Source organism: Xiphophorus maculatus, chromosome 5 (assembly GCF_002775205.1).
Source record: "Xiphophorus maculatus strain JP 163 A chromosome 5, X_maculatus-5.0-male, whole genome shotgun sequence".
Classification (NCBI taxonomy): domain Eukaryota; kingdom Metazoa; phylum Chordata; class Actinopteri; order Cyprinodontiformes; family Poeciliidae; genus Xiphophorus; species Xiphophorus maculatus.
The window spans coordinates 23,286,684-23,305,591 of NC_036447.1; the positions used below are offsets into that span (position 1 = coordinate 23,286,684).

General features: G+C 39.9%; 1 protein-coding gene across 1 annotated transcript; it reads left to right on the forward strand.

The window, feature by feature from the left end:
* The first annotated feature begins 15,049 nt into the window (after positions 1-15,049).
* Positions 15,050-18,330, forward strand: LOC111608651. Its single transcript, XM_023334140.1, has 4 exons — positions 15,050-15,181; positions 15,483-15,850; positions 15,937-16,033; positions 17,638-18,330. Exons 2-4 carry the CDS (start codon positions 15,517-15,519, stop codon positions 18,005-18,007), a joined length of 801 nt encoding a protein of 266 aa, XP_023189908.1. The 5' UTR covers positions 15,050-15,181; positions 15,483-15,516; the 3' UTR covers positions 18,008-18,330.
* Positions 18,331-18,908: the final 578 nt, after the last annotated feature.

The window sequence follows — 18,908 nt, forward strand, 5'->3', positions numbered from 1 at the left end:
GACTTGGCTTGTTAAAGGTTTATGATTGAGTAAAATGAACTTTGTTCTTTTATTCTATGAACTACTGACAACATGTCTCTGAAATTCCACGCACAAGTTTAGTATTTATTTACAGATAATGAGAAATGGTTAAAATAACGAAAAAGATGCAGACCTCAAATAATGCAAAAAAAACAAAACAAGTTTGTATTCATTTAGAAACAACAATACTAAAGTTTGGTGGGCTAACCATGAAGCTTTCTATGGGGCTCAGTGCAGTGGGCTCTCCATTTTTTCCAGAGCTGTATGTAAAAAAATAGAAGCCATTAAAGTCCCATTTAAAATGGACCATTCCACCCATTTTTGTACAACAGGAATTTAATAAAATGCCTTTGACTTATGAATTATACAATGTGGGAATCCTGACTTTTATGAGGCATTTGACTAAAGATGAGTGTCAAGCATGTAAAAATGAAGCTGATTTAATTGGTTAATGAATGTTTTCGCCGGTCTCGGTGTGAAGTGCTTTGTCGGCGGCGGCTGAGCAGCGCCAGGCCTCCATCACAGACCCCCGGTCCAGCTGGCCGAGAGGCCGTATGAGCGCAGCACCTCCTGTGTGTCCAACCTCAGGAGAGGAGAACCTTATACCTCCTTCCCTCTCTCCATGCTTGGACGAGAGTGCTCAGCGTACCATGAGGCACAAAGTATGTGATTTCACTGTTTGACTTGGCCGCCCACACCAAAACTGTCTGCTGCAGAAGGAGCAGCCGGAGTCTGAGGGGAAAACGGTTTTTTTTTTCTTTCTTTCTTTCTTTTTTTAATCACTTGTTTGAAGGATGTGTGCTTTTTGTATTAGAGGCATAAAGAGGACTTTTGTTTGGAGGTGTTTCTGTTGTGTTAGTTTATCTGCAGCCTGAGATTCTGCTTATACTCTTCAGGCCAGATTGGATCATGGACAGTGTTTCAGTGCAGCTGGCGTGTGCAGAGTTTGGGTTATATAACGTTATTTGACAGTGAAGCTGGAAGCTGTTTTTTTGCGTATTTATTTAACACATTTATGTGTTTAACTTGTAATGCGGGATTTTAAACATTTGAAATTCACACACCTGAGAGCCAAGCCTGTTATCTCTAGTGTTTTTACCCTTTGGACTCATTTACGCTAAAATGTCTTCATCACAGACTACGCTTGTCCTTTGCTCATGTTTACAGATAAACCAAAAGATAAACTTTTTTTTTTTTTATCGCCCATCCTCTCACACACCTGGAAAACCATTTGAATCCTTTAAGGTTTCCTCCTTGAATGCCTAAATGTGACTCTTAAGACTTTAATCCCTGCTCAGCTGAGGGATTCTTGCAGAAGCTCCCAAAGAATCTCTTAAAAGGTGTAGTTAGTTCACAGAAAGGTTGTGGATATTTACTGCACTGCAAGGAGGTTTTTTTCATGCTTATATGCTTGAATTGAAAATTGTTTTCTACCTGTTGTCACTTAAGTGAATATTGATGATAAAGCTGTTATTTTCTATTAATTAAATGAACGTTCTTCTAATATTTGTCGTCATTGCAGAAGTACCAAACTCCTGACGTAGGCCAGTCAATTTTTAAGTTACAGTAAATTTGCCTTTTGTTTCACATATCCAATAGCTTCTGTTCTGTTAGCAGTCTCCCATATATAGTCAATAAATTAGCATATTATGATAAAGTTAATGTAATGTGGAGAAGCACATTGTATTGATTAACTACACACAGATTGGTGCTTTCTTTAAACCTATATTCCCGTCACGATGATTTTCCACATCCATATGATGGAAACTGACATTTCAGATCAGAATATTAGATCAGTTCATACAAATTGTGCAACACAGAAATGTGGGTTTGATAATAAGTATGTTTAATATTCGCCTTAGGGTTAAAATACACTTTGAATTTGACAAACAAGCCCTATTGGAACACATGTTAAATTTTTATAAAATATTCATGTATGTGGGTCAGAAAAACAAATCCTGGTAAAACATTTAAATCGCAATGAATCGCTTCAAAACTTGCTTTGAGCAGTGCCAGCTTTCAATTTTGTTGGTATTATTAACAAATGTTTCCACTTTGCCATATATAAAGTAGTGCTGTAGATTTCCGTGCCCTTCTCCTGACTGATACATTTGTCCTTCTGATCTCTTGTAACATCTCCACAAGCTGTGGCTCCTTTAGCAACAGAAATCCTACGATGACATCTAAACTTTGTTTTAAGGTAAATAAGATTCTCTTTAATCTATGTGAACAGAAGTAGACAAATTAGTTCAGAATGCAAAGAAATATGAAGACCACCTGGTTATGAGATAATTAATAGAATAAAAACAATTTGTTGGGTGAAATACAGTTTACTGAAAGACATGCCGTGCTGAAGTCACTGAAGGAGCATGTTGACATTTATGTCTTATCTTTTTATAAAATCCTCCATGAAATTAGCCAGCATGTTTCCAATGTATTTAAAGCTTTAATTTATCACCTAAGTCTTGCCTCTGACGTGTCCCGTATTTGTCTTTTTGGAACAAGTGGTTAATAATGAGGTCCGAACAAAATGCCACCCTCTTCCAAAACATTACAACTGATGAGACGCGTTAGCAGGATTCCTGCTTCTTTCCCGTGTCCGTCCTGTGAAAACAATCTCATGTGGAGAGCCGCATTCCTCTGACCATGTCCACACAAGACGTCTCTATTTTTGGCCACGGCTCCTGCATCCCACACACGCGCGATTCCCCTCGGAGTGTCTGGTGGCATCTTTTCCCAGACATCTTTTCCCTGGGTCGTCTTTATTTGTCATGTGGGCACTCTTGAAGCCGGCGTGTGGTTTCCAGTGAGAAATCTCGCCAAGGTTTGAAAAGGACGGGGGAGAGAAAAAAATGGGAAAAAGAGAGAAAAGAACAACAGATAGATGGCTGAAACATAAATCACTGGAATGCAGCGGGTGATATCTATCAGCCAGTTTCCTTCAAGGATGAGAAATGCATACGGGGCTTAAGAGAGTGTGGACTAAATTTAAGTACACGGAAAATCATCTTATACGTTGTAGTGCAAGTCTTGGCTCATTTGAAACGTCCACTGTAGATTCCAGTGCTTGAGTCGTAATGAATCATCATAATTAACGCCAGGCACAGTGCATCCGCTCCAGAGGATGATGGCGGACAGAGTTCCAGAAAGGATGTAAAATCTTTGAAACAAAGTCATTTTATTGAACAAAATGTCAAAAATATTGCTGATCTCACTTCCTCGTTTCCTCTTTTTCTAAAAAAAATTAAATAAATAAAGTAAACGTGTCGGTGGCATCTGCTTACCTTATGGTACGATGATAAAATGCTGCAAAAATGGTTTCCACCCTCACTGGTTTCTCCTAATTTGGCTTTTTGTTTGTCACACTTGAATCTTTCAGATCATCAAACAAAATTTTTGTATCAGAAAAAAACCCCTGCAGTTTTCAAATGATGTTATCATGTATTAATGGGGGAAAAAACTGGACCATATTTGGAAAAAAAATAAATAAATGATGTCCCAGAAAACTTAATTACTGACTATATCAACCTTTGCTGTAACAACTCCCATTGGGTTAACTGGAAATTGTTATTTGCTAGCTTGAATGAATTTGGATTCGGAAACTCTTTCATAAACTGTTTAAAAATATTCTATAATTCTTCAACAGCTAGGACAAAAGACCAAACATGTCTTCAGGTGTCCTTCTGAAGACAGATGGACACCTGAAGACAGATGGACACCTGTCTGGCCGCAGCAATCAGGCAAATTAAAGAGACTAAAGGCATAAAGTGCAAGTCGACAGAACATAAACATTTGAATCAGTCTTTTTGCTCATGACTCTCCAGTATTCACAAACATCTCTCCGTCATGTGATCGCAATCGATAAATGTGGCAGGGTCCCATATCTGCCTCAGTGATTACGTTAACATTTTCAATGTAATGAATTAATCCAAATGAACGTGCTGAAGCTAGAATAATAAACTGAAGGTCAACCGCATCACAATGTTAACATTTGCGTTCGCCTGTTGTGCTGTTGTTGGGGATTTTTTGGGGAGATAAATCTGCGAAGCAGAAAAACCTTCAGAAAATCAAAGCCCAGATCTTAAAAAGCATTTCATTCTAAATTTTAAAAAGCACCGACATCCATTTGGCTCGACGTTTTTAAAAATCCAGGTATTGGTATAACTTCAGAGAAAAGTTGTCAGAGATTTTTCCTTTAACATGGGGACTAAATGGGCTTCAGACATTGATGAATCTAAATGTAAGAAATGAGACTAAAGACGTTTCCAAAAGCTAGTGTTGCTGACTGATAGTTTATTAACTTACATTAGCCTGCAGCCAGTTCTCATCACACAGCAGGAGGGGGGTGTTCTCCACAGTCATAATTTATTGGATGTATAGGAATAGTTTTCAGATGAGTAAGGTATTGCAAAGGAAAGAATAATCACTGCGTCGTGCAGAATACCGACTGATTCCTCAGAGTAATGTAGTTCAATCTGCAATATTCACACCCCGCCATTAATCAAACACTGGCAACCGGTTTTAATAATGAAAAAAACTTTTTTTTTTTACCATTAATTTAGTCTAACTGGGACTTCTGAGAGGTTACACAAGAGCTCTCCCGCTGGAGTGTCTGGAAGGAACTCAAAGATCTTGTTAGTTTCCTATTTAAGAGTAGCTGTTTGAAACAGAAAAGTGAAAAAGCACTTTTCTTCTTCCCAATCGCAAACCGTTTCTATTTCCTTCATGCTATTACATGCCTGAACAGTCTGGGGCCTTCACAAAAAGAGGAGCTGGTGGTCCTGCTCATAAATCTTTGCACAGTTTAAGAGAACAAGGGAATAGTTAGTCTTGGAGGTATTATTATATAAACAGAGCTTTCTTTTCTCTTATCACAGATGTGCAGTGAGGCATGCAGGTCCATGTCTGGCTGTTGGGTTCGTCACAGAAAAATGGGAATCAAGACGTCCGTGTCTTCTTTAGCCTGACCAAATATGTTTGAAAATTGTCAAATGAGTAGTTTAGACGACTCAAAGATTGGTATTCAGAGGAATAACTGAATTTGATTTTTTTTAAATTAAAGACTCAACAAAGCAATCAATGGTTAGCACCATTAGTTTACAACATTGGATTCCAATCACGGCCCCGGGGGTCTTAATGGGTTTCTTTCAATTGTGGCTGGAAGAGTGTACTTGTTTGTCCTATATGTTTCTGTGTTGTCCTGTGATGGACCTGTCCAGGTTGGACTGTATGTCTCTTGACCAATACCTGCTGGAGATAGGCATCAGCTCCCCCTCTGCCCTGTAAGGATAACTGAAATCTGCGAATACTTGAGATCTCCTCTTATAACTTTTATTTCAACAGTTCAAATACCTTATTTGAAATACCTATTTCAACAGGTATTTCAAATAAGGTATTTCAACAGATATACCTTATTTTGCATAAACACATACAGTGAAAACAACCTACACACTAGTTTAACAGCTAAAATCAACAGTGTTCCTTATATCTGTTCTTGGGTTTCAGTCAATCGACAACAAGAAACACGAATGGTGCTGCTGCATTGGATGCTTTTGCAAACGCCAGCATGTCAAGTAGCATTGCACCTGAATTGGTTTTGGGTTCTCCGTCACAAACATTTTATTTTATTTTTTATACCCTGCCAGGGGGTATGTTTTGTGGGCTCTAGTGTCCCTTATTTTTTGAAAGTATGCTGACAGGAATAGGGGGAAGACATGCGGCAAATGTCGCCGGGTCCGGGAGTCGAACCCGCGACGGCCGCGTCGAGGACTCAAGGTCCCCAAACATGGGTCGCGCTAACCACTACGCCACCACGGCACGCCCCTGTCACAAACATTTATGACAGGCAGATCTGGTTAGACAAAGAGCCAATCGACTGGTAGGGAGGGGAACAACAGTGCAGAGTGCAGGGCAACAACATCCAGATAACCAGGAAATGAGAAACCACGAAGACATCTTTACGAGAACGTGTAAATCGTAAATCTCCAGCGTTGTTTAAGGAGCTGAAATCTCCCTCCAGATGCCTTTGATGTTCTGAGACTTCCAGTAGTCGAGGTTCCTGCCTGGTAATCTAGCTTTTTCTCACAGCTCCAGCACCAAAAGCTACTTACATAAAGATATCAGGAGTTTGCCTTTTGGGGTAAAGGCCAGCCTTGCACCTTAAGGACAATGGTCCATGTCGACGTTACGCCTTAATCAACCGCCGCATGTCTCTCTGTGCCACAGCTTCAACGGTCATAGCAACCCTGGCGGTGCCAGAACTGAAATTAAACCCTCCGAGTTCCTGAAAACTTCTCTTCCCACTGAATCTCATCCGTCTGACAGTCAGGATACCCGACGGTCTGGTGATTACAGTAATCGCCATTATTACTCATTTGTTAAAGATTCCTCACGGATGTTTAAAACATTGCTGATGGAAAAGATGGTAACTAGACAAAGACACAGTCTGAAGAGTACACCTGAATGTGGGCTTCCTATATTTATGTTAATATTTGATCAACTGTAATAACGCAAAGGGCTGCGTACTGTAGTTGGTCTAAACTGAGCGTTTCAGTGTTGTGTTGTTATACGTGTTTCGCGTCATTTTTTTCCTCTCCTCCCGTCCATCACTGAGTTTCTGGGGAACAGTGTGAAGTCCTGTTTTCTAATAAAGTCAGCTTTTCTCTGTAAGTGGAGCCACAGTGAGACGGTGGGTTTGAGGCTGAATGGAGCTTTGTTGGGTCAAGTGGCGTTGACCTCTGTTGATTGCTGACGGCTTGCAGATCTCTGAGCAAACACTTTTATTCTGCATTTCAACAGAAAAGTGCGGAGTTTCCCCGCCAAACTCAGCACAGCCAAAGATCGATTCTTACGCCAGGAAAGTTGAAAAAGAAAAAGAAAAACGTGCCTCTACCGCAAGTGGTGTTCAGGTGTTGTTTTAATAGAAATTAAAGAAACCATCACACACACACACACAAAAACATAGATTTTGAGATATAGATGCTTACATTCAACATGAACTCACCAGTGAGTTCAATTAAATAACAAACGAATCTGATGAGGTTTATAAGTAAAAATGTGCAATAACACCAGGTGATTAGAGTTACAAAAACATTTTCTTAACTAAGACTGGCATTCACCTTAAAATAATATTACTCAAGTAAAAGTCAAAAAGTATGCTGCAGTAAAACTGCAAAAAAAAAAATTCTGGTCAAGCCATTGCTTGATTTATTTTAATCAATGTTTTAGACTTAAGGGGAATCCCTCTTTATTTTCTACTTTTATATCTTTTTTTTTTTTTACTTTTCATAATGTCTTGCACCTCAACTAAAACCAAAGAAAACGAATCCCAAAGAACAACGCTGCCACCGCCGTGCTTCGCTCTGGACACAGCGGTCTTTCGATGACGCGCGTGTTTTTGTGCCAAACGTCTTTTGTAATTGTGGCTGAAAAGTTCAAGGTTGTTTTTTTGTCAGACATGAACACAATCTCCCAAAGCCTTAAGGGAGATTTCAGCCAGGCGTGGATGTTTTCTTGGGAGGAAAGGGCTTTGGGTGGGAAGGCGTGGAGACCTCTGGAGATTGTAGTTATTTGCAGAACACAACCAATACTTGGGAGAAGCTATTCCAACTCTTTTTTTATTATGTTTAGACAAACGTATTTCCTTTGGTTTTAGTCTCTGCTCTTTTATTTTTGTGATGCCTGGCTCGGTTTTGGGTTCTGTTGTTTTCCTTTAGATTAATGTCTAATATTTTTCATTTTGGGTTTAGTGAGATTAATTTCTATCCTGCTAGATCCCATTGTGCTCATTTACACTTTAAGTAGCTGTTGCTCTGCTCAGATTGTCACTATTCTCATGCCATCCAATCACCTCCACAGCATCTAAAAGCCATCTAGTTCTTTACCTCCTTGTCAGATTCTTCCTTTTCTTCTCCCTTCATGTCATCTTCTATGCCAGGGGTCAACCCTCCTTTGGAATAGTTATTGTTCCAGTCTGATAATCTCCAGTTATTTTTATATTTTCCCTTGTTTTTGTTATCCTCTTGTGCTGGTTCTCCATTTAAGGATCTTGCACAAAAAAAAATCACAATAAAATCCTGAACCTGACTCAAAGGGAACGTTAACAAAGTATTCCTGCGAAACTGCGCGCTCTTGTAAAAACAGGGTTTTGCACAAGACATAAGCTACATTAAATGTGGACTGAATAGGAAAGGATTCCTTGTGGTCTCGTTAGTCACATCGCTGATGCCTGACATTCTTTGGCTCTTTTTGACTATTAAGGAAAACCCGAACGCTGCGGCTCCTCATCCTGCTCGGTTCTTCTCTTTGGCCGAGGGAATTTACTGATGTCTGAACATGTAGACCGTAAGTTTAATTGCCCCTAAAGGGATACGTAAAATTTTCTGATTGAAGAAGTATTTTCACTTCACATAAACAGCAGCTTATGTTCATGGATTTGTGAGATTTTAGATGATTGGTTTAGGAAAAAAAAACCAAAACATGCAACAATTAGCTCGATAAATGGTAAGAGAGATTTTTTTTTTTCAGTTTCATCCTCCTCTAGAGTTTAGATATATATATATATTTAATGTCATAAACCCACATTTATTTCTATATTTCCCAAAGGACACATTTTCTGTCTCAGACGCTGAACAGAACAAGCAGAGGTCAGACACGACAACCAGCTGAGAGCATATTGCCTCTCAAAGTGCACCAGCCATTTATCTCTTCCTGGATTTCTAATAAATAACTATTAATCTTAATGCAATCTTTGTTAATGCTATTTGGATTGTTACCTCACCAGTGTGACACGGGCGTCTAACATTTTCCAGTTCTGCTTTTCCTAAAGCTCCTCGTCTCCGATGCAACCAGCTCTGGACTCGTTTGACCCGATGGACTGGAGATAATCACCATGTCGTCTCATTCAGAGGTTAATGCTGCTGTATTGGAAATCGAGCCTCGGGATCAGGGCTGTCTGTGCCCACAAAGGTTGAGATGGAAGATTGCTTTTGCAGAAATCTACGGAAGCACCTCATTGTACATTTTTTTATCTTTTCTGGACAGCAGCCGCGGCATCGTAAGATTCTTCTTCAGCATTGAGGATTGCATAATTCAAAATTTGAATGTCTGACAACCTCTATGTGCATTTTTGATTTTTGATTTGATTGCTGCTAAACGGAAATGAAATTGCGTCTTACATTTTTAACAGTTGCATCGATCATATTTTTTCCAAAGATACTGGAATGATTTCATAAAACGATCACGTGAGGCTGCAGTAGAGGTTAAAGAGAAGAAAAAAGAAAAACAGCAATCAGTTTTTATTACGGCAGGTGATAAAAAGGTCAAGGGAACTTTCCGTTTTTCTTATTTCCCTTTGCCAAACTGAACAGAGGAAATCGTGTGTTACAAACAATGTGATGAAAAGTTAAATGTAGAGTTAATCAGGTAGAATATAAATGCCTCACAGGCTTGTTATTTATCTCTCAGACTCTGCAGCTTTTTAAAAAATGTTATTATTATCTCATGCACAGGAGCCTTGACCCGATAAACAGTGTGGGGGGAAATCCAGCTTACTCTGCAAGCAGCTGCTCTGGAAAAATAGCATTATCATAATCCGAATGTGTGTAGAAATGTCTCTTAAGTAGGTCCAAAAATATGTTTTACAGAAATAAAACATGACCACTGGATTTTAAAGATGCCCAAATAGGAGAAATATATTTAAAGAAAAAAAAAAAGAAATGTATAAGATTAATTGAAAAGCTTGACCTGCTTGCAGAGGGGGGAACTCCTCATTATCATTTCACGATTTGCGATCCAAACGTAGTCGCTCAGAGAGAAAACGATTCTAATGCCTGGTTTTTGACTCTGGGCCTTACACAGTTCAGTTACTCAGAGTACCCATGCTGCTTTTGTGCTTTAATTATGTACGCTTTAAGTATTTCCTGCATGGAAATGAGGAACGATCTCACCAAACGTTAACAGTTTTCACATAGTCAAGGCAAAAGGATTATTGAAAAGTTGTGGAAAACGCCTAAACACTTTAAGCAGCAGCTCCGACTGCTGCTCATGCTTTCCAGTGTCATTTTGCATGACTTCTCTTTGTTTCTCTTGCTCTTTAAAACATATTTCCCTGATATGAGCTAATCTTTTCAGACTCTCAAGCCATTTCAGCACAGAAGCTAAATTGGAAATTCTCCCGTTATGTTTTTTAGGAACCTGAATTCCTTTGTTTTCCTGGACATCCATCAGCGTTTAGCAATCCCTTTTAGACGGCTGGAGCTCTTAGTAAATCCCAAGAATGTGCGTGTTGCAGCTGCAGCCAGCCGTCCCATTTACCAAGCGGTACTTGCTGCTGGCGACCAGAGAGATGAGGCCTGGGTTTCCTCATGGATGCAGCAGGCTGTTGCTTCTCTGCCGACGACGCGTCAATCTGTGGTGAGTGTGAGCGAAGAGGATGAACTGTCCTGCTCACTAACTGTGGCGGATGAGAGTTTAGTTTGGGGCTCGTTCAGGATTTGAGTGACAGAAGCACAAAAGGAATCAGGAAACACACAGTGCTCCTGTTAATAAGTACCTCGGTTTAGTTACTCCTCCAAATGTGAGCGCACCATTGAGTGCATCAAAAAGCATCCACATCCCTTAACCCAATTTTGTCACTTTACAGCCATAAATTTGAATGCATTTAATTTATTCTTTATTTTTTGTTTTTGTCATAGAGCAACAAAACATACAGTGCAGGATTTTGATGGTGGGTCAAAGTGATGCGTGGTTTTCACATGGCTGGATAAGCAGAATCGCCACCGCCATGTTTGATGGTTAGACGTTCTCAACTGGGACAGATGTGACAGTAATCAGCCCTGCTTCTAAAAATCAATCTAGAACATTTTTATATGTCAACTTATTCATTTTTAGTGGGGGGTTATTCCTTCCTTCCTTAGTTTTTTCCTTCCTGTTTTTCCTTTTATATGAAAAAATAAGGAAGGAATAACCCACCCCCATTAAATATTAATAAATTAACTGTGACTTATCAAAGTTTTCTAGATTAATATTTAGTATCTAAGTATTTTTTAATTTGACTGAGATAAAAAAGCAGAGTGTCTTCAGTCAGAGGCTTCTTCAAATGCGTTGTAATACAGACTGCTACAGGAGAACCTTCCTGCCCACAGCCATCACCATCTTGAATAGCTCTTCGAAGAATCCTGAACTAAAGAAAATGTCATATTTTAAAGGAATTTTTAAAGATAAGATAACTTTTTTTTATTATGTTAAATAATTATCTATAATATTGGAAAGGACCACCTGTTTGTTTCTATTTTTAGGATTTTTTTTTTAATAGATTGAAATGTAGTAACATGTTTTTCTTTTCTTTTCTGTGGGATGAAAAAATTTTTTTATTTTTTTTAAATGACAAGAAAATCATCTCTAAAAACATATTACCAGTACTTTTAGTAGTGGACTGTGTGGAAATTCAATGCAAATTTTACCGAAATATACTGACAAATTGTCTGTTATTTTATCTAAGTTGTAAAAAATATTAGCTCATTCATTTACATTTTTACCCAAAGTTATTTATTAAGAGTCTTTGTTGGAGGTCAAACTTGTGGCCCCGGAGCCGCAGGTTGCAGATGATGCTCCCAAAAAGCTTCCAACTTTCCAAACACCCCATGTTGCAGTTAGAGCTTATATTCCATAAAACCCCATAGTTATTGCACACGCAGAAATACACTTTGATCCGCTGCAGCTCCTTTTATTGTGTTCACACGATCACTCATCCAAATAATGACTGGAGTCAGAAACTGTCAGAAAGCAGTCAGCGGTTTCACTCCCAGACCTTTAACTAGCAACGGCAATAAATCAAGGCAGGACCTTCCCGCTGAACCACGTCAGGAGAAATGGGTCGCAGCAGAACCCTAATTCCTCACCAGCCTCTGGATAAACACAGCGAGGGGGGGGGGGGGGGGGGGGGGGGGGGGCAGCAGAATGGACCGGAGGGCGAGAAGGGGTGAAGCTGAGCGATGAGGGACGGGACAGGAATCCTCCCCGCTGGGTTTTAAAGAGTCCGCAGGGCTTTAAGGGGAGATTATTTTAGAGATGAATGACTGATTTTATTTATTTTTTATTTTTTTACAAGCTAAAGCAGAAATGAAATTCGGGATTCCGCCGATGCGTGAACATAAAAGCGATCGACTTGTTGCTCTTCTAGAGCAAACCTGGGAGGGAGGCGATGTCAGACTTTTAAAAAATAAATCTCACAGTGGGAACATCAAGAAAATGGGATGGAGAGGAAGAGATGTGATGTTTAAATCTCACTCACTTCATCTCTGTAAAAGCTCCTCCACAAAGAAACGTCTCAAACTCGACTCTTAACCTCGAGATGCTGGAGGATTTTCACACACGGGGGGCGAGAAATTATGAGGCTCTGCATGAAGACACGTTGCACTGATAAGTGAGGTGCTGCTGGTGGATCGGCTGCTATATTAACTGCTACATTAAACATTTACTCTCCATGTCCTAAAAGCTGACATTACTTTCAAAATACTCCTTACTACTGAGTCTGAATGCAACACAGTAAAAGTGAAAAGTCACTGTGGGGGGGGGGGGAGAACTGACGGCAGCTGTGAGAATTAAACTTCTTGTGACCTTTAAAACTCTTTCCGCAAAGTTTTATGTGCGAGTTAGTTGTGTTTTAGTGCTTTAGAGGTCTGGACGGGGCTAACTCTCCCATAAGTGATCACTACAAGGAAACAAAATGGCAGCGATGACCGTGAAGCGATGCAACCAGTCTTTTCCATCTCTGCGGAGAACTTTTGTCCGATTATGTACGGAATTGTTTTGGAAATGGACAACAAATAGGAGAATTGTCAAGGATAAAAGTAGCGTCACGTCATCCCAAACTGGATTTTTTTTTCTGTCCAAATTTTACGATCTGCTTCTCTAGGCTATATCGATATTTATGATTAAGCTTACAATTAAGAAAGTGAAACAGTTTCTCCAGATACCCGACTGAGTTGGTTCATGCAATCGATTATGCTCAAACGAATCCACCACACCAACATAATGCAACCAACGTGCAGTACGAACAAAAAAAAACATAGTTGCTGTGCAGAAAGTCTGGATGGACTTAATGAATTTCTGAGACAGAAAACAGCAGATTCCAGCCTCTTCATCTCTACAAAATTTCAAATCGGTATAAATGAGTCTGACATCTTCCATACACACAACTCTTGTTGAAAAACTCAATTGGCAAATATTCCAGACAAGTTCAATTGGATGGTCGGCGTCTGACACCTAGTGGAGGAAATTGTCTTGCAGGTGATCAGACGATCAGCCTGCTGCTCCTGCAGTGATTTCCAAACCGGGAGGGTCTGTATTTAAGTGCCAAAGAAATTAAGTTTTGCACAGATTAATAAGACAACTCACTGAAATGACGAAGAAGAACGTCAATTACGTCATGCGCTATTTTTACACATCAAAAATAGCACCAGGAAGGCAAGGTAAGGCTAGTTTATTCCAAGTGCTTCACAGAAAAATTTAGCAATTTTAAAAACACACCATAAAACACTGAAACTGGTACCAGACTACTGGTACCGTTCTGCTGTGACTAGTGTGCGTGTAGGGGTGTGTGTGTGTGTGTGTCGTGGGGGTGCACCTGTGTTTCATTGTATAGTAGAAAACCTTCACACAGCCCACGACAAATATGTAAAAAAAAATATGTTTTTATAAAAGTTACATACTGCATCTGTAAAACTGTAAGGACGTGTTAACATTCATAGTCTGAAGAGTTTCTAAACGTAACCACTTAATTATTTTTAACGTGTTTTATGAACATTGAAGCTGTTGTTCAGCTAACTGCAAACTGTTAAACCAAATATAAATAGCCATTTAGTACGTTTATAGAAGGGGCCGACAGCAACACGCAGTACGTCCAACAGACTCCTCTGTTCATATGAATAGAGAAGGTTCTACAAGACACTTTAATGAGCTTTCAAAAATACAACATTTGAAATTCATAGTGCTTGATGAAGGCCATCGTTGCTTGCAGAAAGCTGGAAGTGTGAACCCTTTGTCAGTCTGCAGCCACTGAGCTGGTTCTCAGTGATTTCAGAGGGTCCGTGGGGTCAACCTAACACCACGCAGAGAGGATTTCAACCTTGTTGCTGCAACGCAGCAGCGTTAACAGCTGCAGCAAAGAGCTGCTTGTCCATCACGCTTTCACACTCCGTACGGTCTAGAGGAAATGCAGCACACTTGGTGGTAATGTGAGTCATTAGTGGTACATAATAAAAGCCTGTTGTTCTGTACAGGGGTTTGGAAACACCGAAACACTGTTCAAAAAGTCAACTTTGGCTACAACAGTGCCACCCAGTGGATAAGACACGTAAATACCTGCAGATATAATGTTCTTCCTGGTGGATCTGAGAAATTTTGAAAATGAAACCTCTCAAGAATGTATGATTTACACATTTACAAATGAAAATCATTAGCACAATAAAGCAAAGTGGTAATTATTATTATTTTTTTTAGCAAAGTCCATTTTAATTTCTGTTAAACAAAAAAAAAAAAAGTCAATGGCCTTTAATTTCCAGGAACCTGATATATAGTTGATTTTTTTCTGAAATGGTCTTGTCTTCATCGTTGTTTTTGAAATAAGAATCGATTGGAGTTGTGTGTATGATTTCGAATTGATATATTGATAAACAATATGTGAACCAGATCATTCATATAATAAAATGTTAGAAAAGATAGAGGTTCTACTCTCTTTAAGTCTAAATTTCGATAACTATTTTTTTTCTTTGTCAGTTTTTCTTGGCTGGCTCTTGTTTTCTTCTCTTGTGTCTTTATCCCTTTTAAAGTGACTTGAGAAGTTCTTTCGTAAGCACACAGACTTCATACCTCAGTCTCTTTCCTGGTTCATTTTGTGTGGCAGCTTCTAAAACAACACAATAAAATCAGTTTAATTAGGCACTTTGGTATATTACGTAATGTCTATCGTGGTTCATCGTGACCTGAAGCGGAAAGGCGGGGGGGGAAAAAGTGAAGGCTGTTTTTGTTCCCTTATTTCTCGCTTGTTTCGGACATTTTGGAGCTATCGAGCTTTATTTCCTGGGAGTTTGTGAAATTCTGCTGTCAGTTTAAAATCCTTCGCTGAGCTGCCGCCTTCGAAAAAACACACAAGAACGAGGTAAACATCAAGAAGAATAATAATTAAAAAAAAAAAAAAAACGAAGCAGTTCATGCAGTTCAGTACCATGAGTTTTAAACACTTTGTTAGCAAAAATCAGATACTCTGCATAGATATGAAAATAATATTTGAAAACTGGTTGATGTAGAATAAATATATACAGCAATAAACTTAAATGTAACTTTGGCTTTGTGTCACTTTTCATTGATTTACAACTCTAGGCGACTTGAATGCATAAGCCGCACAAACTTTGTGTTTACTGACTTTTTTGTTTTGGTGGATGCAAACCCACTGGTTCTAGGTCACCACTCAAATCGCATTACGGTGTAACAAGCATGGCATCTCCCTCCCCTCGGTGTACCCCCAGAAAGCTGCGCAGAATAATGAGCAGTAAACCGGCCGGGCCAGCGGACAGGCAGGAAAGAGGGTGTCCAACTGGAACTGACAAAAGATGGGAAGGTGTCGCCATGGCAGCGGCCGAACCGTTTGAGTCACATGGTCGGGGAGCTCTCTTGAATCTGGCGAGAGGAGGCTCGGAGGAGTCTTTCTTCCCAGTTTTGGACGCCGATGGCAGCGAAATGAGCGGAGCCCCGATGGCGGAGAGACTCCATCTGAACAGGACGATAGGTTTTGAACCACAGGACGGGGAGGCGGACGCGCCCATGTTTGGTGGGTATGGCAACGTAGAAACGACTTCAAGCAGGAGTTTCTGTGAGATGCTCAGGGCGCTTTGTTTGTTTTTCTGTGGCACCCAGAGGTCAGAGTGTTCAACATCGTCATCATCGGCCTGGTCTTGTTCGTTCTCGCCGTCGCCGGCCTGTATTGCGTCAGCATCTGCTACAGCCGCAGCAGGTCAGCACAAAGTCTCTCTCACACCTTTCAGATGTTAAAGGTCGGCGTTGGAACGACACGCTGATGTATCTGGAGCGCCGTCGCACTGACTTAAACACTTAACGCTCAATCTTAGGCGTTTTCTCGATACACGGAGTATTCTGTTAAACACAACACTCGTTTAAGTTGTCTGACTGTAAGAATTAACTTTTACAATCAAGAAGATAATTAATCAATTCATTAGATAGCTAAAAGTCATAAGTGATTCTAAGATGCAAAGATTGGCCTATATGTTGAAAGCAAACTTTTTTTTTTTTTTTTTTTTAAAGTTTAATCTTTATCCAAATTTCATCTTACAAAAGAGGGACAATCCCATTAACTCGTGCAGCATTTTTTCATTCGAGTTTAAGGGAATTTCACAGGCTGTACAGAACCTTATAAAATGTTTAGCTGTTTTTGTCACTTATGTGATTCAGATCATCAAATACATTTTACAGACAAAGATAACTTTACTAAAGGAAAAAAAAGAAAGAATCACTTTTTAAATGATGATTTTATTTATTAAGGCGAAGAAGCTTTCCAAACCAGCCTGGTCCAATGTGGAAAAGTGATCGTCCCTTAACTGGTGGCAATAATGGGAAATAAGTCATTTACGTTGCTGTGTGGAGGAATTTTGATGTGTTCTGTATAGCAAAATTAGTTTTTAATTTGCCAAATTGGAAACAACCTGCTTCAGGTCATGAAACGGTGTCTGAATCAGATTTAAGTCCCTACGGCAATGAGAAAACGTTCATTTTTGTTTTGCTGATCCATTGACAGGTTGACCGATTACGATTGCTCTGCTACATGACTCACGTGAGGTGAACCATACGTTTACAAACTAAAGACTTCAGAAATCACACGTCATGAAGAAGCAAAGCAGTTTAGAAAGAGAACAACATTCGCATGTTGTTCTCTTTATAAACTGCAGCGGTGGTTTTGTGATACAGCCATCTTCCAAAAAAGTTTCGCTTTTGTCTGGACGGTCCACAGAAGATTTCCCCACAGGTATCAGGTATCTAGTGTTTTTAACATGTCATGTCTGTCATGCTGTGGTTTTCTGTTTGAAACTCTCCAACGGATGCCATTTACCTTGAGTCGCTTTGTCGACAAATGAACACTAACTTTAACTGTGACAATGAGGCCTGCAGCAATTAGCAAACACCTGGTGGAACTGGCCGTCTGCTGAGCGGAAGGAGGAGTGTCGGCAAGAGCAGGAGCTTCTTAAAGAGACAGGCTCATTTTCAAGACGTTAAGCTGATTGTGCTGGAAATTATATCATACCGCCCCTTTAAGATTGGGAAATGTTATGATGCCTCCTGAAATCTAATTCTTGTTCTCAGTCAGGTTCTATGAGACTGTGCATTAATTACAAGTGGTTTAATAAAAGAGGAAATTTAAAAACTGATGCTTGTATTTACTCGGCTCACCATTGTATCGTATTAAAATCTTGCGGTGGCAAAAAAAAAAAAAAAAAAAAAGCAAAAATGGAGAAAATAATGAAAGAGAACAAATTCTTTTTCACAGTGGGCTTATGAATACGAAGGGAGCTGTGATGTAAATTTGAATGTGAAATGTTCCCTCAGGCAGTCAAAGAGAGCCCTTATTTACGAGAGCGCCGTGACTCGTGGCGAGCCGGAAAATCCGGTGGCGGTCAAAGCTGTGAAGCGGTCGACCAGCTTCATCAACCCTCTGGCGTTCTTCAGGAGGCCGGAGGCTGCAAAGGACAACTCCAGGGTCTACTTCATCTACAGCAACCCTCTGCCCGTGGGACTGAACGAGGAAGAGGAGGAGGAACACAAAAAAGCCACCGCCACTAGCACCACCACCAGCGGCGGCGGCGGCAGACCGCAGCAGCAGACTTTGCTGACAATGCCGCCGTCGTTACGAGAGTACGCCAGCGACCCCAGCAGCGGATTCATCCTGGACCCTCCCATATTTTACATGCAGCTTTAAACAATTAGAGGAAAAGAAATGGCTATGAAGTTAATCTCGTCTGTAGCTTTGTCCACTATCAGAACCTTGTAGATTAAAAGGATTCATCTTCCGTTTCATTAACGCAGTGTAAAAATGCAAGAGCCAGGAGAAAAGTTTTGACTTTATAATAACCCGGACTCAAAATACGAATCATTGCCGTATAATTCTTATATTTAAAACTGAAAAAAAAATCCCACAACATATCTCCATAAGGACAAATGTATTAACTTGGCTTTTCTTTTTTTCCTTTTATCAAACATTGAAATGGATAGTTGTGGTACAATAAACATGTTTTCCTATCATTTCCTTTTAAGTCTAGTTTTTGCTTCCAGTGTTATTCCATGTTGATTAGGACTGACTTTTAACATTAAAAGTTATTTTAGATTAATTGATTTAAAAATACCTTGTTATAGTGCCTAAATACAACTCATTTGTAAACACTAACAAAACAGTTGGGGCTGCACAGTTGGTAGCACTGTTGCCTTGCAGCAAGAAGTTCCCGGCCCAGGGTTTGCATGGAGTTTGCATGTTCTCCCTGTGCATGCATGGGTTCTCTCCGGGTACTCCGGCTTCCTCCCACAGTCCAAAAACATGACTGTTAGGGGTGAGTGTTTGTCCTGTATGTCTTTGTGTTGACAGACCGGCGACTTGTCCAGGGTGAACCCCGCCTCTTGCCCGGAACGTAGCTGGAGATAGGCACCAGCAACCCTCCTGACCCCATTAGGGACAAGGGTGAACAGAAAATGGATGGATGGAACAAAACAGTTATTGTAATATTTATTACTATGTTAATAAGTGCTGCATTTAAGCATCTGTGGAAAGTGGGAGAGAAATTAGCTAAAAAAAAAAGGAGGGACATTCAAAAGACATGAACGTTGCT

Excerpts from the sequence above, each read along its gene's own strand:
- LOC111608651 (XM_023334140.1), top strand. The coding sequence starts at position 15,517 with ATGGCATCTCCCTCCCCTCGGTGTACCCCCAGAAAGCTGCGCAGAATA. Across the intron at positions 15,851-15,936 it reads GGCGGACGCGCCCATGTTTG|AGGTCAGAGTGTTCAACATC; the intron begins GTGGGTATGGCA and ends TGTGGCACCCAG. Across the intron at positions 16,034-17,637 it reads ATCTGCTACAGCCGCAGCAG|GCAGTCAAAGAGAGCCCTTA; the intron begins GTCAGCACAAAG and ends ATGTTCCCTCAG.